We start from the raw sequence: 26,590 nt of genomic DNA on the forward strand, positions 1-26,590 counted from the left end.
GAAGTGTGGAGTCTTAACCACTGGACCACCGGGAAAGTCCCTCCTACTTTGTTTATTTACCCTTTAAAATAGCTGTAAAGAAGGCATCAATCTTCTGAGTAGTTGATCCTTAAAGATGCTTAGTGTTTGGCTTAAACAGCTGCAGGTCAGTATAGATCTGGACCCTGGATCTATTTTGCTGTGCTCAGTCCACTAATGTGTCTCTCCACTACTAATATTACCTTGTTGTTTAAAATGTTTTTGAAAGTTACTACTAAGCCATATAGACTCGGAAAGTGTTTAAAATATATTGTTAAATGAAAAAAAGCCCATTAAAAACAATATGTGTAGTGTGGTTCTAATTTTATTTTACATAGATTTTTGCTTATATATACTAGAAAAAAAGATTAAAGGTATTTACCTAAGATGTTATTCAGCTATTATTAATTAACTGAGTGTTGTGATGAGATTTATTTATTCATTCATGACTATCTCCCATTGTATTTAAGACCAGCAACCTTCAAAGAAAATTTAAAAGACAAATTTTATGCATGTTTATCACCTTGATGCAATAGGTATTTTTATTCTGTTTAATGTTTTGGTTTTTTTGGCCACAAGGCATGTGGGATCTTAGCTCCCCAAAACCCATACCCCCAGCATTGAAAGGCAAAGTCTTAATCACTGGACTGTCAGGGAAGTCCCTTAGTTTTTTTTTTAAAGGGTATCTGATGCAGTGGGGTTGATGAGGAAAAAAAAATTATACAACTTATAGAAAAGTGCATAACTTATGTATTGGGTGTGCATGCATGCACGTGTGTGTGTATGAAAACAGTACACCGACCAAGATATAGACAGTCAGCTCCCACAAGGCTCCTCGATGCCCTCTCCCAATCCCAAAGATAACCACTATTCTGACCTCTATCACCAGGTTTTCTTCTTCTTGCCCTTCATATAAATGGAATCCTATAGTATGTATTAATAGTTATATCTGGCTACTTTTGCTTAGAATTCTTTGGATAGTGCATACATGATATTGCGTATATTTGTAGTCTGTGAATTGCCTATTTATGTTTCATACTCACTTATTTTTTAATTTATCATTTTCTATTCTATTACTAATTAATAATATTAATTAGTAGGAGTTCTTTATCTTTTAGATTAGGTGTGGTGAAAGTGAAAGTCTCTCAGTTGTGTCCAACTCTTTGCGACCTCATGGACTATACAGTCTGTGGAATTCTCCAGGCCAGAATACTGGAGTGGGTAGCCTTTCCCTTCTCCAGGGGATCTTCCCAACCCAGGGATTGAACCAGGGTCTTCTGCATTGCCTGTGGATTCTTTACCAGCTGAGCTATAAGGAAGGTATACTTTTTCTCTTCAGGACTAAAGAGTAAATATTTCAGGTTTTGCAGACTGTCAGGACCCTCAGTGCTCACTGAGAAGGCAGCCATAGGCAGTGTATAAATAAATGGGCATGACAGAAGTCCAATAAAATGTTATTAGAAAACAGATTGTGGGCTGGATTTATCCCACTGGTCATAGTTTGCTGACCCCTACTCTAAATACTTTTAACAGAGACTCTTAGGAAGCTGTATTGTGTCCCTTCACCCTATAGAACTACAGAACTTTGGGTATTGTACCCAGTTGAAAACTTATTTACCAACTGCTGTTACAGGTGGAGGTAGCTAATGAATTGTACAGTAAGTCAGGAGATGGGGCTTTCTGGAATGCCATTATTTCCATTTATCCCCTTTCTCCTAATTCTTGCCTGGAACATGGACCTATGGCTAAAGGTAAAAACAGCCATTTTGAACCATAAAGCATCACTGAGGATGGAAATGATAGAAGAAACTGAATTCTTGATAGCCATGGGGCTACCGTATCAGCTGAGCTACCATATCAGCTTTTAATGCCTACCTGTAGATTAATTTTTTCATGAGAGAAAAATAAACTTTTGTTTAAGCCACTATTATTGTTCTTGTTAATAGTAACTAAGTGCAGTTCATGACTAATACACTAATTCTTTGTTAAATGTATTGCAAATATCTTTTCCTGATAAGTGGCTTTTGTAATGTTCACAAATTCTTCCACACTTAGGTCTTTAATCCCCTGGAATGGTTTTTTTGTACATTCATATAGAAGGAACATAATTTTAATTTTTCTATGTGGATAATGAATTGTTTCAGCACCATTTACTGACTAGTTCAGGATTTCTAAGCAAGGGCATTTTTGGCATTTTGGATATAGCTATACAGAAGTGTCCCATATATATAGCAGGATGTTTAGTATTCATCATCTCTGCCTGTTAAATACCTGTAGCAACTCTGGTCATTGTGATCACTAAAAATGCACATACACATTTCCAGCTTCTTCCATGTGAAAGTAGTAGCATGAAAGTGTTAGTCGCTCAGTTGTGTCTGACTCTTGTGACCACATGGACTGTAGCCCTCCAGGCTCCTCTGTCCAGGGAATTCTCCAGGCAAGAATACTGGAGTGGGTAGCCATTCCCTTCTCCAGGGGATCTTCCTGATCCTTTTTGCATCCTTTTCTTGTTGATTTGCTGTTACCTCTGATGTAGATTAAATTTCAAAATATAAAAGGGTTTGTTCCTGGGCTATCTAATCTGTTCTATTCTAAAATCATGTTACTACAACTGACTTTAATGAAACTATAGCTTTATAATAATCTATAATATATGATAGGGAAGTCTTACTACACTGTTCATAATTGTATTGGCCAGTCTTTTTCATGTATGTTAGAATCTGATTATTAAATTGCATAGGTCAATTTGGAGAGGACTGCTATCTTTATGATAGTGAATTCTCCTAATCATAAATTTGGTATATAAATCTATCCATTTAATATCCATTTCTTTAATGTCTTTTAATACATTTTTATAATTTTATCCATAAAAGTAATATACATTTGTTGAAAATCTACTCCTAGGTACCTTGCATGGTATATGAAAAATTGTATTTTTAATCTATTTTTGCTAGTATATAGGTATAGAGTTATCTTTTTTAAGGGAACTGAGTTGTAGGCTAATATTGACTTCTGGCAGAAATGTATATTCTTTGTCACATGTTCAAAACTTCTGATATTTCATTTAAATATTTTAATAGATTTCTTATCTGTTTAACACTAGATTAGACTATGGATTATTTTTACCTTTTTTACTATTATAATCACCTACAGAAAATTCATTCTTTTAAAGTAAACAAGTGTTTTTTAGTATATTCACTGTTGTGTAAACTACCCTAATTCCAGAACATTTTCATCATCCCAAAAAGAAACCCAGTCTCCATTAGTAATTACTCTCCACTTCTCTCTTCACCTTGCCCCTGGCAACTAATATGCTTTCTGTCTTTATGTATTTGCCTGTTCTGATATTTCATATAAATGAAGCATATACTGTGTCATTTATTATATCTGGCTTATTTCATCTAGCATATATCCAGGTTTTATCCATGTTATAGCATATGCCAGTACTTCTTTTTTACTGATGAATATAATTTAATTGCATTGATATACCAATTTTATTTATCCATCAGATGATGGACATTTGGGTTGCTTCACTTTGTTGCTATTATGAATAATGCTACTATGAACATTTGTGTATGACTTTTTCTGTGGACATGTTTTGAATATTCTTAGGTATATCCCTTAGGAGTGGAATTGCTGGGTGATATAAAAACTTTATGTTTAACATTTTGAAGAATACATTTCTCTTTAAAATTTATACCTATAATTGTGATTTTGTTCAAGGTTCCTGGTTAGTATGTAAATAATGTTGATATTTTCCTTGAATTACACAAACATTTCATTGCAGATTTCACATGTATGTCAGAGTAGGTTATTCCTTTGAAATCCATTATTTTGTTAGTAAGGTTGTATCTTAATTAATGAAATTCAAGTTTTGTGATCAGTTGCTATTACTGCATACTGTGTTTTCTTAATAACTTGAAACAACCTCCACCTTACAGAAAAGTTACAAGTATAGTAAAAAGAACATTCGTACCTTGATATCCATAAGGGACTGATTCTAGGACCCCCCATGAGTACCAAAATCCATGGATGCTCAAATCTCTTATATAAAATGGCACGGTATTTGCATATTACCTACACACATCCTTCCACACACTTTAAATCCTCTCTAGATTATTTAAAATACCTAATACAATGTAAATGGCTTTTACATTTACAAACCCATGGATATGGAAGACCAACTGTTTTTTTCCTGAATGGTTTGAGAGTAAGTTACCGACATGATACTTGCACCAAACATTTTAGTGTGTATTTCCTTCAAACAAGGACACTCTATGTAACTAAAGGGCAAGCCTCAATTTCAGGAAATTAGCACTTCTGCCATCTAATACACAGATTCCATTAAAGTTTCACTAGTTGTCCCAATAATATTCTTCATAGCAAAATCTTGTATCACATTGTCCTGTCTCTGTACTCTCCCTCAATCTGGACTAGTTCTTCAATCTGTGATACCCAAGAAATGAGCTTGCTTTTCTCATTTCATTCTATTAGATGGCGTGTAGTTCCCATTATTGATATTGTTCACTTTAATCACTTAATATGACTTTCCTTTGCATTTACAAGTATTTTATGGGGAGGTACATTGAAATTATGTAGCTACTATCCTATTCCTCCTCCAACTTTCAGTTTATGGTTTACATCAGTATAGACTCAAGGATTCCTATTTTGTTCAGTTAGTTATAATACATAGTTATCATTATTTATTTTGAAGTTCCAATTGTCCCAGATTTGACCAGTAAGAGTTCTCTTCAAGCTGGTTTCTGTGCCATTTTGACATGTTCCCATCATTCTTTGAGTATTTCCTTACTGTCTGACACAAGGTATCCAGGCTTATTTTATATTTTCTTTGCCCCAGCCATGGAATCAGCCACTTCTCCAACAAGCCCTAATTCCTTTCAGTGCCATGTTTAGAAACAAGATTTGGGTGCTAAGTGTGCTTACTGCTTTTTAGGTGTCACTGATTCCTAAACCCTCCCAGTGGACAGAACTAGGGAACAGAAGTATTCTTCCTATTCCACTGTGAAATGACCCATTTCATTCTAGTTTTTTCCTTTTGCAAATTTGTAACTTCTTTCTCTGATAGAACATGGCTCCCCTTATAATTAATATATTTACTTATTTGATTAATCCCCCTGAACATAACCAGTTCCCCACTAATTCACTGCCTCCTAACCTCTGCAAATGCCCTTCTCACTCCACATATGTTTCAACACCCTGTGCTGGGTCACTGCCCCTTGCACCTTCCCACCCACTGAATGATCTCCTCATCCTGCTCAGTCAGACACCCAATGTTATCCTCGCTTCTGTACAGTAACCTTCCTCACACTGGGCTGCCACCCTGTGTGGGGCTGCCTACTCCCTGTATGGTAACTTCCCTTTCTTAAATGTTGTTCTAACATTATAAGCTGACTGCTCTTCCACATGGACATCCACATCTCACTTGTGCTCCATCACTCTGCAACAAACTGCTTCCCATGCAAACACCCACTGTGACAGATTACATTTTCAAAAGCCATGCTAATATATATCGCATCTAACATGCTCTTCTTACAAGATACTAATACTCCTCCATTGAGAGATAGTGTCTGTGTTCTTTCCCCTTGAACCTGGAATGGACTGTTTAACTGCCTCAACCTATAGAATGCAGTGAAAGTGATGCTGCATGATTTTTAGGTTAGAAAGCAACGCAGCTTCTATCTGGCTCTCTCTCTCTCTCTCTGGATGCTTAACCTTGAAGTTCAGCCACTGCATTGTGAGAACATTTAAACAACATGGAAAAGCCCAGGTAGTGAGAAACTGAAGCCCCAGCTGAAAGCCAGTATTACCTGCTAGACATTTGAGTGAACGAGCACTCAGATACTTTCAGCTCCAGGCCTCTGAGCTTTTCAACTGGTATCTCACCTGTGGAGAAGAGACAAGCCATTCCTGCTGTGAGCTATGTAAATCCCAGACACGTAGAAACCTGGAGAGATAACACATGATCATTGCTATTTTGAGCCATTTCGTTCTGGAGTAATTTGGTACACTGCCAAAGTAATTAGAACACCCTTCTCACACTGCTCAGGGTCAGAAAACTGCTTAGATGTTCACTTTATCTCTCTTAGGCTCCTACCATACAAGAGTCCATCTTCCTACACAGATGCCCTTCTTACTGTGCTTGGGTTTCAATGTCTTATACCAGGCTGCCTTCCCGGGTTGATGCTTTCCTTATTCTCTTCTGGCTTTGAAACTCCATGCTGACTGTCTCTTGAGGTATTGGTTAACAGGCAACCTACACCTATAATCCCTGAGAGAAAAGAAACTCATAAGGTAGGCCCCTATTTAACCTGGCTTCCTGCCTGCGAATAATTTTCTGACTATGGAGTTGTAAGACAGAGTCCAAACAAAGCATAGTGGTCCCATTTTGCTGAGTAACAGAGATCAGAATTCTGGGCAGATGAAGCAGTTAGAATCTTTAGGACATGAGGCGATAAAGAACACCAGAAGATAAATAAGTGAAAAGTCTATATTATTTGGTGATTTCTCTAAGGGATAAGTAGCTGAATAAAGCAAAAAAAGTACAAGATGGAGTTTATATTTATAGAAGTAAAAGGTGAGACAAATACAACTCAAAGATGGGTGAATATAAACAGAAGTATAGTGTTATAAAGTTACTACATTTGTGATAACAAAAAGTTATTACATTTGTGTCAGGTATCAAGAGAGAGAAGTGAAAAGTATATGAAGAGGGAGGTATGAAGTGGTAAAATGTTGACTGACTAGACCTTGATAGGTTAAGAATGCACATTATTAGCCCTAGAGCAAACATTAAAAATGTTTAAGTAGAATAAGCTAAGATGCCAATGGGAAAAATAAAATGGAATAGTAACAAACATTTGATTAACCTGAGAAAGACAGGAAAGGAAAAGAATAAGGACCCACCTCCCAAAACGGGACAAATGGAAAAGTAATAGCAAGATGGTAGATTTCAATCCAACCATGTCAACGATTAAGACAAATGTAAATAGAATGGGTAAAAAATGGATAAAATGCAGAATGGATTAAAAAAAAAAAAAAGAGCAAGACTCAACTGTATAGTATATGTGTGCATGCTAAGTCACTTAATCATGTCCAGCTCTTTGCAGCCCTATGGATTGTAGCCTGCCAGGCTCCTCTGTCCATGGGATTCTCCAGGCAGGAATATTGGAGTGTGTTGCCATGCCCTCCTCCAGGGGATCTTCCTGACCCAGGGATCAAACCTGCATCTCTTATGTCTCCTGTGTTGGCAGGCAGGTTCTTTACCATTAGTGCCACCTGGGAGGCCCATACACCATATGGAAGAGATTAAATATAAAGACACAAGTAGGTTAAAATGAAAAGGACAGAGAAAATTATACACACAGTAAGCTGACAAGGTTGTATTAACATGAAACAACATAAACCTAAAGACACCTAGTCGATCACTGGGAAAGAATATTTTTTAGTGATAAAAAGGCAGTTTGGGGACCTCCCTGGAGGGTCTGGTGGTTAAGACTCCAGGCTTCCACTGCAGGGGGCACAAAGTAAGACTGTATATGCTGTGTGGCAAAAAACAAACAAACAAAAACCTGTTTAAAACAAAATATAGTAACACTTAGGGCAGTTTGCCTTAGCTGAAGCTGCCATACTGAATACCACAGACTGTGTGGCTTAAACAACAGGTGCTTATTTTCTCACAGTTCTGGAGGCTAGAAATCCAAACTTAAGATGCCATCATGGCTGATTTCTGGTGAGACTACTCTTCCTGGCTTACTGTATCCTCTGTAACTTTTCTCCTGGGCATGAGCATAGGTAGAGACATCTCTGATTCTCTTCCTTTTCTTACAAGAACACTAGTTCTATCAGATTAGGGCTCCATCCTTGGGACCTCATTTTACCTTAATTTCCACCTTAAAGGCATTAACTCGAAATAGCATCACATTACAGATGAGGGCTTCAACATAGGAATTTGAGAGGACACAGTTCAGTCCATAACACAGTATACCAGGAAGATATAACAATTCTAAATAAATAAACATCTAATAGAGTCTCAAAATGTATGAAGAAAAACTGATAAAATTAAAGAGATTAGGTGAAACCATAATTACTGTTAGAGATTTTAGTTATTAATAAAGCAATTAGAAAGTCAGAAATAAATAAAAGATCTGATGGTATACCCAACAAATGCAGAGTACATATCCTTCTTAAGAGCATATGGAATGCTCACAAGGACAGACTGTATGATGGACCATAAAATATCTCAATATTGTTTAAAAGATTAAATCGTACAGCGTATGCTCTCTAATTACAATAGATTTAATAGAAATCAATAACAATAAAATACCTGTAACAATTCCTAAGTATTTGGAAATTAAACAACACTGCTCTAAATATTAAATTTCAAGGAAAATTAGAGGGTATTCTGCAACTACATGACAATAAAACCACAAAACATCCAAATTTATGGAAGCAGCTAAAGCAGTCCTTATAAAGACATCTATAGCTTTAAATACTTATTTAAGAAAAGAAGAAAGCTTTAAAATGAATAACCTAAGTTTCTACCCTAGATGCTAGGAAAGAAGAGTACATTAAACCCAAAGTAGAATGAAAGAATTAAAAGCAAAATCAGTGAAATAGAAAATAGGTAAATAAAAGAGAAAATGAACAAGTTTAAGAGTTTACCCTTTGAAAAGATTAATAGTAAGCCTTCTAGTGGTATTAGTCAAGGAAAAGTAAGAAAATGCAAATTACAAATATGGGGAATGAAAGAGGAGATGTCACTACAAATTCTACAGACATTAAATAAAAGATTGTTAACATAATAATATAAACAATTTTATGCCACTAAATTCTGTAACTTAAAAGAAATGGACAAAGTCCTTAAAAATCTGAACAGCTGTAAAACTCTTAAACTGAATCAATCTATTCTCATAAAGAAAACTCCAGGCTCAGATGGAAGAACATACATTTGTCGAAGAAATAACAGTCACACAAACACTTTATAGATCAGTGTACTACTGATGTCAAAACCGGACAAAGGCAATAAATATAATAGGAGAAAATTCTGAGGTGGGACTTGTAAATAGTATGACAGAGTGAGTACCCCCAAAAGCAACAATAAACTGGATGTAATGGTCAAAAGCAACCATTTCAGGATTCTGAAAATTAACTAAGGTACACAGAAAATGGAGAAGCAGTTATTCATCAAAATTAAGAAAACTTTGAGTTAGGAACACTAAAAGTCTGTTCAACTTTAAAGGGTGCTTTGCTTAGTTACTCAGTCATTTCTGACCTTTTGTGACCCCATGGACTGCAGCTGGCCAGGCTCCTCTGTCCATGGAATTCTCCAGGCATGAACACTGGAGTGGGTTGCCGTGCCCTCCTCCAGGGGATCTTCCCAACCCAGGGATCAAACCCAGGTCTCCCGCATTGCAGGCAGATTCTTTACCAACTGAGCCACCAGGGAAGCCCAAGAGTAAGGAGTGGGTAGCCTGGTGGGCTGCCGTCTATGGGGTTGCACAGAGTTGGACACGACTGAAGCGACTTAGCAGCAGCAGCGGCAGCAGCCTATCCCTTCTCCAAGGGATCTTCCCTACCCAGGAATCAAATGGGGGTTGCCTGCAGTGCAGGCTGATTCTTTACCTGTTGTACTACCAAGGAAGCCCCTGAAAACTAGCAGTTTCACTACCAGAGAGGTCTCAATAGATTTGGAGTGGAACTTGGATGGGCTTTATATCCAATATCATTTTAAACAACAGTAGCACACTCAGTGGCATATGGAGAAGGAAAAACAGTGGCTCAGATAGTCTGAAGTTTCAGTACTAACTGGGGCAAAAAATGGATTGGCAGACTATCCAGAAATTTATCAAGCATCTGGGAAATAAGTCACAGGAGGCCCTAATAAACTCTTCACATATCCATGCAGGAAAGAACAGAGAGGGCCCAAACTATGCACACATCCCTGGTTGATGTGAGTTAGCACACAAATGCAGAGGCGATCTGAGAGGGCACAGAAATTAAGAACCATAAAACTGCTTGAATTTGAACACAAAGTAAACTTTAAGACAGAAAATACCATGAGAAAAAAGGACATTTCCATAATGATAAAAAGGCCAATTCTTTTTTTTTTGTTTTGTTTTAAAAGGCCAATTCTTTAGGAAAATAAAATAGTTATAAATGTATACACACCTAACAATGAAGCCTTAAAGTATATGAAGCAAAATTACAGAATTTAAAAGAGAAATAAGAAACAAAAAGTTGTAGCTAGAGACTTCAGTACTCCACTTTTAATATTTCATATAACAACCAAACAAAATCAGGAAGGATATTGAAGACTTGAACAATACTGTTAACACCTGACCTAACTTGAGTCTACCCAATGACAAGATAATATATAATCTTCACATAAAAAACAAATCTCATAAATCTAAAAGGATTGTAATTATACTGGGTATGTTCAACCATGTTAGAATTAAGTTAGAAATGAACAATGATATAAATTAGGTATCCCCAAGTAGTTGACAATTAAAACGGTGCTCTTCTAAACAACTGATGAGTTAAATAACAATCTATAGGGAAGTCAGAAAATATATTGAATGAAAGGGAAAAACAGAATATCAAAATTTACAAGATATAGCTAAAGTGGTGCTTAGAGGGAAATTTACAGCTTTAAATACCTATGTAAAAAGAAAATCAAGCTTACAGATATGGAACAGATTCGTGATGACAGAGATGGGATTGGGCGTGGGTGAAATGGATGAAGAATATCAAAAGGTACAAACTTCCAGTTATAAGTCATGAGGATGTAATGTACAGCATAGTGACTATAGTTAAAATACTCTATACGCAGTTGAGAGTTGCTAAGAGAAAAGATCTTAATTCTCATCGCAAGGAAAAAAATTCTGTAACAACGTATGGTGACTCACTGGGGAGACTGATTTGCTTTATATACAAATATTGAATTATGTTATACACACCAGAAACTAATATAATCTTGTATGTCAGTTATACCTCCATAGAAGAAAAATGCCTATAGAAAAAAAGGAGCATATTTGAATCACTAACATAAGCTTCCACCTTAAGAAACTAAAAAAGAAGAGCAAATTAAATCTAATGCAAGCAGAAGGAAGGAAATAATACAGATGAGAGTAGAAATTAATGAAATAGAAAACAGAAAAACAATAGAGAAAGTAAACAAAATTGACAAGTTTTCAGTTTGATCAAGAAAAAAATAAGACATAAATTAACAAGATTAGAAATGAAGACAAAGACATAACTACTGACCTTATGGAAAGAAAAAGGACTAAGGAAATATAATAAGCAACTTCATGTCAAGAATTTAGATAACTTAGATATAACAGACAAATTTCTAGACTAAAATCAAAGATTTTAATAAATTACAAAAGTTACTAGAAAAGAGGGACTACATATAATGGAGTAAAATTCAGACTTAAAATAGGTTGCTCACAATTAACAACATCAGATGACAATGATCCTGTATCTTTAAAGTGCTAAGGAAAAAATGAGTGATGTATCTCCATCATATATATGATAAATAATAAAATTATTACATAAATATGATATACTGTCATTCAGTGTGCGTGTGTGTAGAGAAGGCAAAATAAAGACATTTTGAATATCTATAGAGTTTCCCATTCACGTATACTCAACTAAAAGAATGATTAAAGGACAGACTGAAGCAAAAGGGAAATAAAGCCAGAAGAAAGAAATGGGATACAAGAAGCAACAGAAAAATAATTGGCACGCCTTATTGGTAGTTACTAAAACAAATAACAATAACATTTTATGTGTTAAAAACAACACTAATACTAAAATTCAATATAAGATGCTGAGAGGGAAGTTAAAGAATATCAAAGATAAAAATCACACAGAAGATGCTTTCAGGGAAGTTGAAGCATATCAAAGTCCTTTTTAAAAAATTTTTTGTTTTACATAATTGGAATGTCATTTATCAAAGTGGCGAAAGATGTCTTAAACCCCTACATCCCTTTCTGTCCCTTTCAGTAATCTTGTAAGCTGAAGGAAGGTTTAGACTAGAAAGTAACCTTCAAACTTTTTAAACTGCAACCCACACTAAGACATGTAGTTGATATTGCAACCCAGCATGTGTACCTAAGATAAAACACAGGGACTTCCCGGGTGGTGGTCCAGTGGTTAAAACTCTGAGGTCCCACTAAGGGGGCCTAGGTTCGATCCATGGTCAGGGAACTAGATTTCATATGCCACAACTAAAGATCCTGCATGCTGCAACAAAGATCAAAGATCCTGTGTGCAGCATCTAAGAACTGGCGCAGCCAAATAAATGAATATATATGTATAAATATATATATATATATATATATATTTGTGTTGAGTCTTTAATGTTAAACCTTAAATCTATCTGTGTGCTCAGTAACTCAGTCATGTCCGACTCTTTTTGGCCTCATGGACTGTAGCTCACCAGGCTTCTCTGTCCATGGAATTTTCTAGGTAAGAAAACGGATTGGTTGCCACTTCCTTTTTTTTGGATAGAACCTGACTTTCACTGTTAAAAGTTAAAATACATATTTCTTACCTTATACTTTTAAAAGAAGGTATTAACTTTTCTTCCTCCAGAATGTAAAAGGGCACATAAAAAAGATGAAGTAAAGAGTAGGCAGAGAATCAGATAACATGATCAGATTCCCATCCCTTTGGCTGCTGCAAAAGGATAGATTATAGGGTAAAGATCTAACCTAAATTGTGAGGTGAAAACTGTAAACTACAAAATAATATATTTTTAGGATTGACTGTCTACATTAAGCTCTAAAAAAATACTGGAACCAAGCAACTGTAATAAAATTAACAATCATTGTCTTTGAGTGGTAGAATTATTGGTAATTTTTATTTTTCTTTATTCGTTTCTGGATTGTATGATAAGAAAATGTTGCTTAGAAACATTGCTATTTCTACAAATTCTCTTCAAATAGGAATAGGGAAGCCATCTGAATATTCTAAGATTCAAAAACTGACTAACTTTTCTTTCACACAAATGGACTAAATATTGAAAACAAAACAAAATCTGATTGCTTTCCACCTTTATGATTATGATTCTTAACAGAGACTGAAGCTCACCTAAATATTTTGGGGTGATAATTTCTTTTAGGAACTTGATCAAAATGCCACTGAAAAAGTCCAGGCCATGTTCACAGCCATTGACGAGCTCTTGTATGAGCAGGAGTTGAGTGTACACACTAAAAGTCTACGAGAAGAGTGCCAACAGTGGACACGTAGCTTTCCTCATCTCAGGTACTGAGATCCTGTACATTCATGGCTAATACTAAAATTTGAAAAGCAGATTTCCAAGAAACCTTGTATTCTGAAATCTTTATGGGCATGGATTTGTATCATTAAGGTGATACGGTATAAAGCCTCAGATGATAGAAAACTCATGTTGATGGAAGTTTCTCAGAGTTTTCATAACTAGTTGTCCTAATCAAGTAAAATAGTTTCTATATCAGTAGCTGTGATCTGTATCTGTCCAAAAGAGACCTTTTGAACAAAAGCGTCAGAAAATGTATTTGATTACTGTCTATAAGTAAATTCTTATACATGTATACTTGAAAGCAGATACAGGCTATTAGGAAGCTTCCCTTAGAAACCACACTACTACACATACTTAAAATTTATAAAGCTTCATGTTCTTAAGAATATAATTCAGTTTTTACTAATTTGGCCTGGCTTTCACCCATTTTAGCAAATTTAATGAAGATTGTTATGGAGGGTGGAGGGTAAATTTAAATGTTTGCCCACTTTCCTTGGATTCTTTTTCCGTGGGGTGGAAAAGCTTCATCCATTCTGTGTCCATTGTATAGGAGAGAGAGATACCTTCAGAAAGGCTCTGGATTCACATTTCTCTCAAGAATCATTCTAAATCAGTAAGGGACTATGTACTAGACTTCTCTGTAGAGCCATCACATTTGTTCCAACAATACCTATATTTTGTATGTATGCTGGATGAAGGTGCTTAACCGTCTCTTTATGTTCTTCACTTTGAAGGATTCTGGGTCGGCAGATAATCACTCCAAGTGAAGGTTATGGACTGTACCCTAGATCCCCTTCTGCTGTTTCAGCTTCACGTGAGGCAACACTGTCTCAAGAAAGAGATTCTACTATGTAAGTATTCTAATGTGTAAGTGTCTATGTATTCTAAATATGCAAGTATTTTATTCTACCACTTACACTAAAGGATTAAAATACTTATTTATTGGTATTTAGTAAAGCACAGCAAATTCTGTAAGACTAATCATAGTCTTTATGCATACTAGAATTTTTTTACTTAGGTTTTAATTTAAAAAAAAGGTTTTCTCTAGAATTTTAAGAGTTACTAATATCCATAGATACTTATATCTATGTCATATCTATGTCCATCTATAAATACAAGCACTTTCTTCTTGGAATAAATGTGTCAACAGAGTGGTTTAAAGAAATTCAGGGATCTAAGAAATAGAATTTAAAATTTTTTTTTAAAAAATTTTGAAACAGTGGTTTTCTTAAACATGTAATACTAATTATTATGGGAGCCACTGAACTGAACTGAAACTGATATTATTAAAATGGGTAATTAGTCATTAGCTAAAATGGCTAATTCTTTGAATACCTCAAACTCTTTTAACAGTAGCACAATAAACCCAGATAGGATTGCTTTAAAAACCTATGCTTATCCTTAATTCTGTAGTAAAATGTCACGGTTTTAATTCATTTTAAAATTATTCCTTAACTATTGCCTAAGACTGTAATTTTATTTATACTGATACTGGTTAAGAGTTGTAGTGATGCTTGCTTTTGATGCCTTTTAAAGCTTGTAGTAATTTCATCAGACCACAAAGTAAAACATTATTGTCTTAGGTTAGTTAAGGTTATGGGATCTGGATTATCAACTAACTGATTTTTGGTCAGAGAGTGGGATTTGTTTACTTCTTTCAGAGTGATTTAAACTCAAGGTTCTGGTCACCAGGCTGAGATTTCTTTCTAAATTTAAGCCTCATGTATTACACCAATAAGCCTTTTAAAATTTACTCCTTTTATATAAGTTTCAGATTTTTACAGACTAATTTGTCTCCCACAGAAAGGATGTATTCTTTAATTCTCACAGACCAAAATTAGATAACTTAGATCCTGCGATTAAGATATATTTACCTGATCTATTAGTTTAAACTTTATATATACCTTTTATTTTATACTTGTAAATAGCGTTTCCTTTTAGAGATTCCAAAGGAACAAGTCTGAGCAGTTAACTCCTCCTTCTCTAGGACGTTTGGCTAAATCATGATTCTGCAACACACTGCAGACATCTTTTCTGTCCGTTTTACTTGCTACTACCATTGCTGCTTGGTCTTTCTTATTTTTGGTTCTGGATTATTTGACTTAACAGTATTCAATAATTACTTTTCTTCACTATACAGATGAAATAAATACCTATCTGTACTTTATACAGACATATAGTTAAATGAAGCAAGTTATTCAGCTATATTAGGATATCACTACTTAAAGAAAATAATAACAAATTAAATATAATCCATATTTACTTTCATATCACTACCAGTTTGTCCATACTTGATATTTTTTTCTCTTGAGTACCATTAAGGAACTCATTGTACTGCAAAATATTTATATATTTTAACTAACCATAATTATTATTGATGCTCTAATTGTTACAGCCATGTCATGCTGGTTCATTTTTGTCCTTTTTTTCCAGTCCTATCCTGGAAAAATATTTTTTTCTTCTTTAAGACATGGAAGCAGCTGAAAGTCAAGGAAACACTTAACTTCTTTGAGAGACTACTAGTATTTGAAAACAAAATTTGGGTAGTTGAGGATATGTAAGTTGGTGGTGATGCTGCAATTTTTCCACTTTTTAAAATAAGTGATGTGAAAAAAATGTGTCAGAAATACAACTTTGGTATTTTTTAGTTTAACAAATTAGTTTCCCATGAAATATGAGGTTTATCAGCTACTAAGATTTTCTACAAAATAACGTTTCAAATTATATCCATTCTTGCCCCTCCACATTACATCAGATTTTCCTTTTAAAGTTCATGGTTAGTCCTTTCTGTCCTTCACTTAAAAATCTTCAGTAGCTTCCCATTGAATTTATGATAAATTTAAAATTATATCATAAACTGGCCCCAGTCTACATACGTGTCTTTATCTTCTGTCACTCTCATTCATTGATTCTTCCACATTGGATTTTTTTTCACATCTCAAACGTACTAAATAAGATATTTGGTTCAGCTTCCATTCTTGAGTTCTTGGGCCAGAGGAAATTGGTATAAAAACAATACAAAAATACAGTCGCTTTCTCTTTGTATCTCTAACACCTAAAACAATGCCTAGAATATAGTTAGAATCAACTTTTTAAAAAAACTAAATTAAATATCATATTTATTTCACAACAAACTCCATGAAAATGAACTTATATTATGGCTGCAAAGCAGTGTTATCAATCAAAACAATTATTGTATAGATCAAAATGGAATTCCAAGAACTTTTTAACAATAGAAAATGGTGGTAGCATAGGAGAAAACACAGGCCAGAAAAGGATCCTGAACAGATGAGTTTGAGAACATTCCCATTTGAAAAAAAACATCAACAGAGGAATGGATAAAGATGTGGTCCATATATACAGTGGTGGAGAAGGAAATGGCAACACACTCCAGTATTCTTGCCTAGAGAATCCCGCAGACAGAGGAATCTGGTGGGCTGCTGTCCATGGGGTCACACAGAGTTGGACACAACTGAAGCAACTTAGCATGCATGCATGCATTGGAGAAGGAAATGGCAACCCACTCCAGTATTCTTTCCTGGAGAATCCTAGGGACAGAGAAGCCTGGTGGGCTGCCGTCTGTGGGGTTGCACAGAGTCAGACACAACTGCAGCAACTTAGCAGCAGCAGCATATACCGTGGAATATTACTCAGCCATTAAAAACAATGAAATAATGCATTTGCAGCAACATGGATGGACCTAAAGCTTCACACTGAGTGAAGTAAGGCAGAGAAGGAGAAACACCGAATGACACCCCTTATATGTGGGATCTACAAAGAAATGATACAAATGAACTTAATTACAAAACAGAAAGAGACTCACAGAGAGCAAACTTACGGTTGCCAGGTCCAGGGCAGGTAAGGATGGGAGGAAGGGATAGTTAAGGAGTTTGGCATTGACGTGTACACACTGCTATGTTTAAAATGGATAACCAACAAAGACCTGCTGTATAGCACAAAATAAATAAATAAATACGATTTTTTAAAATGAAAAAAAACTTCGTAATCTTCTGCTGCAAGTTAGTTTAAGGGGCTTATCTACCCTTAGTTTAAATACATACTGCAACGAAAATTAACTATAATATCTAATAAGTTGCCAAAGTGTATGACTGTATGCAGAATTATAACCCTTAAAAAATCATTAAAAGAATAGGTAACTAGAAAATAAACCTTTGTGTATATGACTAGATAATTTTCAACAAGGGTGCCAAGATTACACAGTGGGGAAAGGACAATCCCCCCAACAAATGGTGCTGGGAAAACAATGCAAAAGAATGAAGTGGAACTCTGATCTTACACCATATACAGAACTTAACTCAGAATGGATTTCAAAGACCTAAATGTAAGATCTAAAACTATTAAAACTCCTAGAATAAAACATAGGGGAAAAGCTTCAGGATATTGGATTTGGCAATGATTTATTGGATAGAACATCAAAACCTAAAAACAAAAGCAAAAATAAACAAATGGGACTACATCAAACTCAAAAATTCTTGTGTACCCAAAGAAAAAAATCATTAGAGTGAAAAGGCAACCTGTGGAATGGGGGAGAATATTTCCAAGTCATGTCTGATAAAGGGTTAATATCTAGAACACATGAGGAACTTCTACAATCCAACAACAACAAAAAGAACCCAATTTAAAAATAGAAAAAGGACAAGAGAATAGACAGTTCTCAAAGACGATAAGCCAATGGCCAACAAGTAAATGAAAAGATGCTCAACATCACTAATCATAAGAGGAATGCAAATCAAAACCACAATGAAATAACCACCTCATACCCATTCCAGCTGAGCTATTTCAAGTCCAAAACGATGATGCTGTGAGGGCCTCCCTGGTAGTCCAGTGGTTAGGAATCCACCTTGCAATGCAGTGGACACCGGTTCAGTCCCATGTCTGGGAAGATCCCACATGCTACGGGGCAACTAGGCCCAGGTGCCACAGCTACTGAGCCCATGTGAGGCAACTACCGAAGACCATGCGCCTTAGACTCTGTGCTCCACAACAAGAGCAGCCACCATTACGAGAAGCCTGCAAACCGCAACCAGAGAGTAGCCGCAACTAGAGCAAGCCCACACATAGCAGTGAAGACCCAGCACAGCCAAAATAAATAAATATTATTTTTTTAAAAAGATGATGCTGTGTAAATGCTGCACTCAGTATGCCAGCAAATTTGGTGAAAAGTTGGCCACAGGACTGGAAAAGGTCAGTTTTCATTCCAATCCCAAAGAAAGGCAAAGCCAGAGAATGTTCAAACTAGGGCACAACTGCACTCACCTCACATGCTAGCAGAGTAATGCTCAAGATTCTCCAAGCCAGGCTTCGACAGTACGTGAACTGAGAACTTCCAGATGTTCAAGAAGGATTTAGAAAAGGCAGGGGAACCAGAGATCAAATTACCAACATTCACTGGATCATACAAAAAGCAAGAGAATGCCAGAAAAACATCTGCTTCATTGACTACAGTAAAGCCTTTGATTGTGTAGATCACAACAAACTGTGGGAAATTCTTAAAGAGATGGGAATACCAGACCACCTTACCTGCCTCCTGAGAAGTCTGTATGTAGGTCAAGAAGCAACAGTTAGGACAGGACATGGAACAACAGACTGGCTCCAAATTGGGAAAGGAGTACATCAAGACTGTATATTGTCACCTTGCTTATTTAGCTTCTATGCAGAGTACATCATGCGAAATGCCGGGCTGGATGAAGCACAAGCTGGAATCAAGATTGCTGGGAGAAATATCAATAACCTCAGATATGCAGATGACACCACCCTCATGGCAGAACATGAAGAAGAACTAAAGAGCCTCTTGATGAAAGTGAAAGAAGAGAGTGAAAAAGCTGCCTTAAAAGTCAACATTCAGAAAACTAAGATTATGGCATCCAGTCCCATCACTTCATGGCAAATTGATGGGGAAACAATGAGAGACTATTTTGGGGCTCCAAAATCACTGCAGATAGTGACTGCAGCCATGAAATTAAAAGAAACTTGCTCCTTGGAAGAAAAGCTATGACAAACTTTGACAGCATACTAGAAAACAGAGACATTACTTTAATGACAAAGGTACATATAGTCAAAGCTATGGTTTTTCCAGTAGTCATGTATGGATGTGAATGTTGGACCATAAAGAAACCTGAGCGCCAAAGAATTGATGCTTTTGAACTATGGTGTTGGAGAAGACTCTTGAGAGTCTCTTGGACAGCAAAGAGATCAAACTAGTCGTTCCTAAAGAAAATCAGTGCTGAATATTCATTGGAAGGACTGATGCTGAAGCTGAAGCCCTGATACTTTGGCTACCTGATGTGAAGAACTGACTCGTTGGAAAAGACCCTGATGCTGGGAAAGTTTGAAGGCAGGAAGACAAGGGGACGACAGAGGATGAGATGGTTGGATGGCATCACCAACTTGTTAAACATAAATTTGAGCAATTTGGGAGTTGGTGATGAACAGGGAAGCCTGGTGTGCTGCAGTTCATGAGATCGCAAAGAGTCAGACATGACTGAGTAACTGAACTGAATTGAACTCATCGTTTAACTGTATGGGGGTCCTGGGAAATGCAGTCTAGTTTTGTGGCCTGAGAAAGCATTTAGTCAACATTTAACAGTCTCTTTGGGTGTCCCTGGTGGCTCAGCAATAAAGAGTCTGACTGCAAAGCAGGAGATGCTGGTTTGGTCCCTGGGTCAGGAAGATCTTCTGGAGAAGGAAATGGCAACCCACTCCAGTATTCTTGCCTGGAAAATCTCATGGACAGAGGAGTCAGGTGGGCTACAAATCCATGGGGTCGCAAGAGTCAGACACGACTTTGTGACTAAACCACCACCACCCATCATCAGGGTGGCCACTATCTAGAGAACAGAAAGCAACAACTTTTGGCAAAAATGTAGACAAAAAATTGGAACTCTGTGAACTGTTGGGGGGAATGGAGTGTAAAACAGTACAGCCACTAAAGAAAACAGTGTGGGCTGTGTTAGGTGCTCAGTCGTGTCTGACTCTTTGTGAGCCCACAGACTGTAGCCCGCCAGGCTTCTCTGTCCATGAAATTCTCCAGGCAAGAATACTGGAGTGGATTGCCATTCCCTCCTCCCAAGGAACTTCCCAACCCAGCGACTGAACCCTGGTTTCCTGCCTTGCAGGCAGATTCTTTACCGTTTGAGCTACAGAGAAGTCTCCTGTTGTCTCTTGGAAAACAGTATGGAGGCTTCTTAAAACACTAAAAATAGAATTACTATATGAACCAGCAATCCCACTCAGGTATATATCCAAAAAAAATTCAAAGGAGGATCTCAAAGAGATATTTGCACACCAATATTCACTGAAGCATTAATCACAATAGCCAAGAGGTGGAAACAACCCAGATGGTCATCACAGATAAATAGATAAAGAAAATTTATATACATGCAATGGAATATTATAGAAGGAAATCCTGTTACATGCTATAATATGGATTGATAAGCCTTGAAAGTATTATTTAATAAGTGAAATAAGCTAGTCACAAAAGGACAAATACAATATGATTCCACCCATATTTAGTATCTAAAGTAGTCCAATCATAGAAACAGAAAGTAGAAGTATAGTTGCCCAAAGGAGGAGAGGAAGGAGAAGGGGCAGTTAGTGTTTAAGGGATACTAGAGTTTCAGTTTTGCAATATAAGTTCAAGAGATCGATTGCACAATAATGTGCATGCATTTTCAACAACAATGAAGTTACTGAAATAAACCTGTAATCTCCTGAGGTACTTCAAAGAGTTGAACATGAATGTAAATATTCTTAGATTAAAAAAAAAAAAAAGCTTATGTTGTAGCCATAGCCATTGCAGCTGAAAAGATAGCAAGTAGTATGCAACTGCTTCAGTATTAGGTGCATAATACACCTACGCGGAGTGGGTGTGTGGCTCATATTTATTCCTGTTCTGAGAAATAATAGGTATTAAGGTTTAGAGTAGCCCAGGAAGGTGTCACCAGGGGAAGGGACTTTGAGCTGAAACTTGTATGAATGAGTTCCTGTGAGAACTGTTTATGTTGAACATAATTACTGTTTTTCCCGTCTCCCAGATTTGGCATTAGGGGAAAGAAGTTACATTTTTCATCTTCATATGGTCCTAAAGCATCTTCCATTGCCAAATCCCCTTGCTTGTGTTCTATGGAAAGAGAAGAAGACTGTATAATATTTTCTGAGGGAATAATAGAGGAATACCTAGCGTTTGACCACACAGATATGTGAGTATTGTATCTTTTAAACTTTTTACTCCCCTGTTTTGTGTATTAGTATCTATTTTTCTAAAGTATGGCACCAGTATTATCTATAATTAAATTTATGTTATTTATGTTCTGTTACTTCTCAGTTGTCCAGCATTCATAGACTTAATTGATATACATTGTTTTTTCCTGCACATGTCATTTGCCTCTTCCTGGGATTAAACAGTTTAAATGAATTAATTTTTTCTCCACATAATTTGATTTTTCTTTGTCAGTTATCACCAGTAATTCATGGAAACTTTATTCATCTTATTCTAAATCCAGGCTCCCTTACTGTTCCATGCTACATCCCTGAAATATTAACGTCTTAAACTATTCCTCTAAGTCTTTAGAAGTTCAGAATGATAGTCACAGTGGCACATCTGGAAGTGAGAATTTCAGGCTATGAGGCTGTGGTTAGGTCTAGTTAGTGTCACATGATTCTGGACTTTTCTTCCCTTATTTCCTATTGAGCCATGCTGACTTTTATGTTCAATGTATACAGTCCTAGGCTTAGGTAGACATAACTCAGATTTCTATACATAGTACCAATGAGTTAGCTAATTGTTCCAAGAGAATCATATGTATGCTCTTTTGATTTTCCAGAGATTTCCCCCTTCCCTTTCACTTCATCTGGCCTGAGTCAAATTATCTGTTTTTTCTCCTCCTTTTTCCTCAAAGGTCTTTTCCCTTCATTTTAGCTTTAAATAAAGCTGATTTAACTACTCCAAAACGTGATGTTCATGACTCAAACCCAAATGAATTTTCAAGTAATACAGGGAAGATTTTTAGGAAGGCAGTCTTCTCTTTAGAGATACCACTGAGATACTGAGATGTCATGAATGAAATCATGTAAGTTTGGAAGAAAATAAGATATGAAAGATTTTTTTTAATAGTTTGGGAATAGGGAAGGCCTTTCTAACTATAGCTTAAAATCTACAAGTCATTTAAAAATAACTGCTTAAAATAAAATTTCTGCATAAAAAATTCATAAAGTCAGAAGACAAACTGGCAAAAATATTTGCAGTTAATGCATGCACAGAGGCTTAATTTCCTTAACATGTATATCAATAAGGAAAAAATTAAGGACAAAACAAAGAACATGGCAGAGTTCACATTATAAGAAAATGGATCTTAAATATATGAAATGAAACTCAGTCTCATTCAGAGATGCAAATGAAAATTATCATGAGTACTCTTTTACCTGACAGACTATCAAAAGACAAAAGATAAAGAAATTTGATAATTCCTTGAACGAGAAAATAGGCATATTCTTTCACTACTGGAGAATTATACCACCTCTTTAAATTGAAATGCACATACCCTTTGACTCAATAATCTATTGATAGGAATCTACCCTACAAATAAGACACCTATGTAGCCAAAGAACTACATACATACAGTCCCCAACTTAAGATGAGTTGACTTATGAATTCTGAATTTACAATGGTATAGAAGTGATACACATTGAATAGCAACTGTCCATTGGAATTTCTGTCTTTTCCTGGACTAGCGATATGCAGTACTCTCTCAGGATGCTGCGCAGTGGCAGCAAGCTGCAGCTCCCAGTCAGGCACACTACCATGAGGGTAAACAGCCAACACACTTAAGCCATTTTATACCCATCAACCACTGCTTTTCACTTTCAGTAGAGTATGAAATACATTACATGGGATATTTAACACTTTATTATAAAATAGGTTTTGTGTTAGATAATTTTGCCCAGCTGTATGCTAATTTGTCTTCTGAGCACATTTAAGGAAGCTAGGCTAAGCTATAATGTTCAACAGGTTAGGTATATTAAATGCATTTTTTACTTACATTTTTGTTAGTTTATTGGGCTGTAACCTAATATATAAGGAATATCTCTAGAAATATATTGTGGTATTGATTATAAAAGCAAAAAGTTAGTTGATCAACAGCTGCCTGGCTGCATATATTATGGTATATCCAATGGAATACTCTGCAGTTATTTTTTTAAAGAGGCAGATTTATATATATATATATATTGATAAGGGATCATGGGCCAGGATACATTGATAATTGGATGAGCAAGGTGGAACATTCTCTGGACTCATGTATGTTTGCTTCTGGGAATGAGGACTGGGCTAGAGATATAGGAAACTTATTTTTCACTACATGTATACATTTCCTTCTAAGCAATTTGAATTTTCATCATATGGCTATGTTATCTCCTCTTAAAAGAAATATAAATTGAAATACAGTCAATACTATTCAGCTTCCCCGGTGGCTTAGATGGTAAAGAATCTGCCTACAATGCAGGAAACCTGGGTTTCATCCCTGGGTCAGGATCCCCTGGAGAAGGAAATGGCAACCCACTCCAGTACTCCTGCCTGGAGAATCCCATGGACAGAGGCGCCTGGCAAGCGATAGTCCATGGGGTCGCAGTCGGACTCGAGCAACTGACACACACACAGCCTCCTCCACCACTTAATGCCAGGCTAGCTCTTCCTTTGGAAAGGAGAAGCAAAGAGAGTCTGGCTGTCCTGCTTAAATCTTAGCATCCTTCTTTCCAGCCTAGTTTCCTATTTCATTCTTGAGTACTTTGTTACCCTAGGAGTAACTTTCACTGTTACCCAAGTCAGTTCCACAATTTGCTTTGTCTTAGTTTATACTGTCACAGATAAGCACATCTATCAGCCAGATTTTCTTCTCCTAGAAATCTATTTGTGCTATTGATACCCAGTGCCAGAGAAGAGATAGCCTTGCCTAACTGGGAGTTTCTGAATTTTAGATACAGATTCCAGAAGAGCCCGAGTAGCTTCCTATGCTGTTGGGTTTCTCTCTTTTTCCTTTACAATCAACTACCAAATGTTTATTTAGGTTAGTAAAAGTATACAATATAATAATCTATGTGGACTATTTCCCTAATGAATCACTGCCTCAAATAACTATGCAGCTAATCACAGTTACACCATTCAGTGTGTCACATTAATATAATCTAAATGTTATCCAATTACAAGAAAAAGATTATTTCTGTGTTCAAGTCATAGCTTGCTTGTTGCTCAACTGACAGTGCCATCTGTTTAAAGCTAAAAAAAAGTACAATGATTCTCACCCTTCTTTTTCTTGTTCTGTTTTTTGCCAGAATATGGGGTGGAATGGGGGTAAAAAGGAAAATGCAGAGTCTCCTCTGTTAAAAACTTCCTTAGCTCACAAGAGAACTTAATATCTGTGCTACATATGTCAAGGGTTGGGGGGGGGTGTCAGACTTAGCGGGGAGAAGCACAGATCACATTCCTAAGCAGCACAAAAGATAGTGGTGAACACTCAGTGAAGAAGAACCATGAAATCTTTCCCTCTTGTTTCTGTTACAGGGAAGAGGAGTTTCATGGAAAGAAATCAGAAGCAGCTACAGAGAAACAGAAATTAGGGTATCCGCCCATTGCTCCATTTTACTGCATGAAAGAGGATGTCCTTGCTTATGTGTTTGACGATGTGTGGAGCAAGGTCCTAAGCTGTATGGAGCAGCTGACACGTACTCACTGGGAGGGATTTGCTTCTGGTAAGGCTCTTTGTGAAAACAATATAAAAAAATAATTAAGACTTCCAAACCCTAACCAGTCTATTAGATTATATGCTTAATAGTACAAAAGAATCATATTTGTATTTCTTATAGAAACTAACAGATAGTTGGACAATATTTGGGAATGACTGGATGAGTAAAGAGGCCTAGTCTATGATGACTAGAGACTGAGCTTTCTTTTTGAATGTAATTATTTGTGAGAAAAAAAAAACATGTACAAGTCACAAATACATTTTAAAAACCACTTTATTGAAGAAATGATTTACAATAAACTAGTAAAACTTAAAGTATATAATAAGTTGATTTATGTATATACAGCCATGAAACTATAATAGTCAATACAGTGAACATATCCATTACCCGCAAAAGTTCATGACCTTGTAATCCCTCCCTCCTACCCTTGCCCAACTCACTATCCTGAAGTGACAACTTACCTGCTTAAATGGAATCATGTTGTATTGACTCTTTTTTTTAATCATCTTCTTTCTCCCAGTATAAATCATTCTAAGAGTCATCCATGTGTCAATAATTTATTCCTTTTATTGCTGAGTAGTATTCCACTGTTCCATAACTCGTTTATACATTTATTTGTTGTTGGATGTTTGGACTATTTTCATTTTTGGTCTATTAGTGCTTTTATGAACACTAGGGTACAAGACATACATTTTGACATATATTTCCTTTTTCTCTTGGGTAGATTTCTAGGAGTGGAACTGTCAGAGTATATGGTCAAATGTATATTTAATGTCTTAACAATTGTCTGCATTGGTTTTCTGTGTTGCACAAAACATTAACACAAACTTAGCAGCTTCAAACAATACACATTTATTATCTCACAGATCTGTGAGTCAGAAGTCCAATAACAGCCAGCTAGTCCTTTACTTAAGATCTCACAGGGCTGTAATCAGGGTGTTGGTCAGAGCTGGTTCTCATGTTGCAGCTCATGTTTTTGGAAGCATCCAGTTTCTTGTAGCTGTAGTAGTCATGGTAGCTTACTTCTCCAAAGCTTTCTCAGTAAGAAAGACTGAGAGCTAATCTACTAGCAAGACAGAAGATTATGTAACATAATCAAGGGGGTGACATTCCATCACCTTTACCATCATCTATTGGTTTGAAGCAAGTCACAGGTCCTGCCCACCGTCCAAGGGAGGGGATTACACAAAGGTGTGAACACCCAGAGATGAGAATCATGGGCTGGCGGCGGGGGGCCACATTGGAATTTGTCCACTACAGTCCTCCCACTGGCCACCAGTAAGTCATGTGCTCCCACATGCAAAGTACAGTCAACTGTCTTTAAAAGTTTCCAAGAGAATCATTCTTGGAATGACGGAGCCTCAGCTCCAAAGATTTTTGAAATCAGGTAAGAATGAAGTTCCTGGATGTAATACAGGGCAAGTGAAGTTATTGGGGGCACAATTCATTTCTATTCTATAGCCCTGTGAAACTAAATACAAAGGTACATAAACATCTAACTATTTAATCCAG

At 36.3% G+C, this 26,590-nt stretch overlaps 1 protein-coding gene across 2 annotated transcripts in view; it reads left to right on the forward strand.

Annotated features, from left to right (window-relative positions):
• Positions 1-26,590, forward strand: part of FAM149B1 (family with sequence similarity 149 member B1) — a 53,563-nt gene that overhangs the window by 6,467 nt on the left and 20,506 nt on the right. For both annotated transcript variants that reach the window (XM_019953776.2, XM_019953777.2), the window contains exons 4-7: positions 13,163-13,305; positions 14,056-14,172; positions 21,376-21,540; positions 24,897-25,084. In XM_019953776.2, the coding sequence (XP_019809335.2) occupies positions 13,163-13,305; positions 14,056-14,172; positions 21,376-21,540; positions 24,897-25,084 (613 nt within the window). The remainder of the gene's footprint in view (positions 1-13,162; positions 13,306-14,055; positions 14,173-21,375; positions 21,541-24,896; positions 25,085-26,590) is intronic.

The sequence above is a fragment of the Bos indicus genome, chromosome 28 (assembly GCF_029378745.1).
Source record: "Bos indicus isolate NIAB-ARS_2022 breed Sahiwal x Tharparkar chromosome 28, NIAB-ARS_B.indTharparkar_mat_pri_1.0, whole genome shotgun sequence".
NCBI lineage: Eukaryota > Metazoa > Chordata > Mammalia > Artiodactyla > Bovidae > Bos > Bos indicus.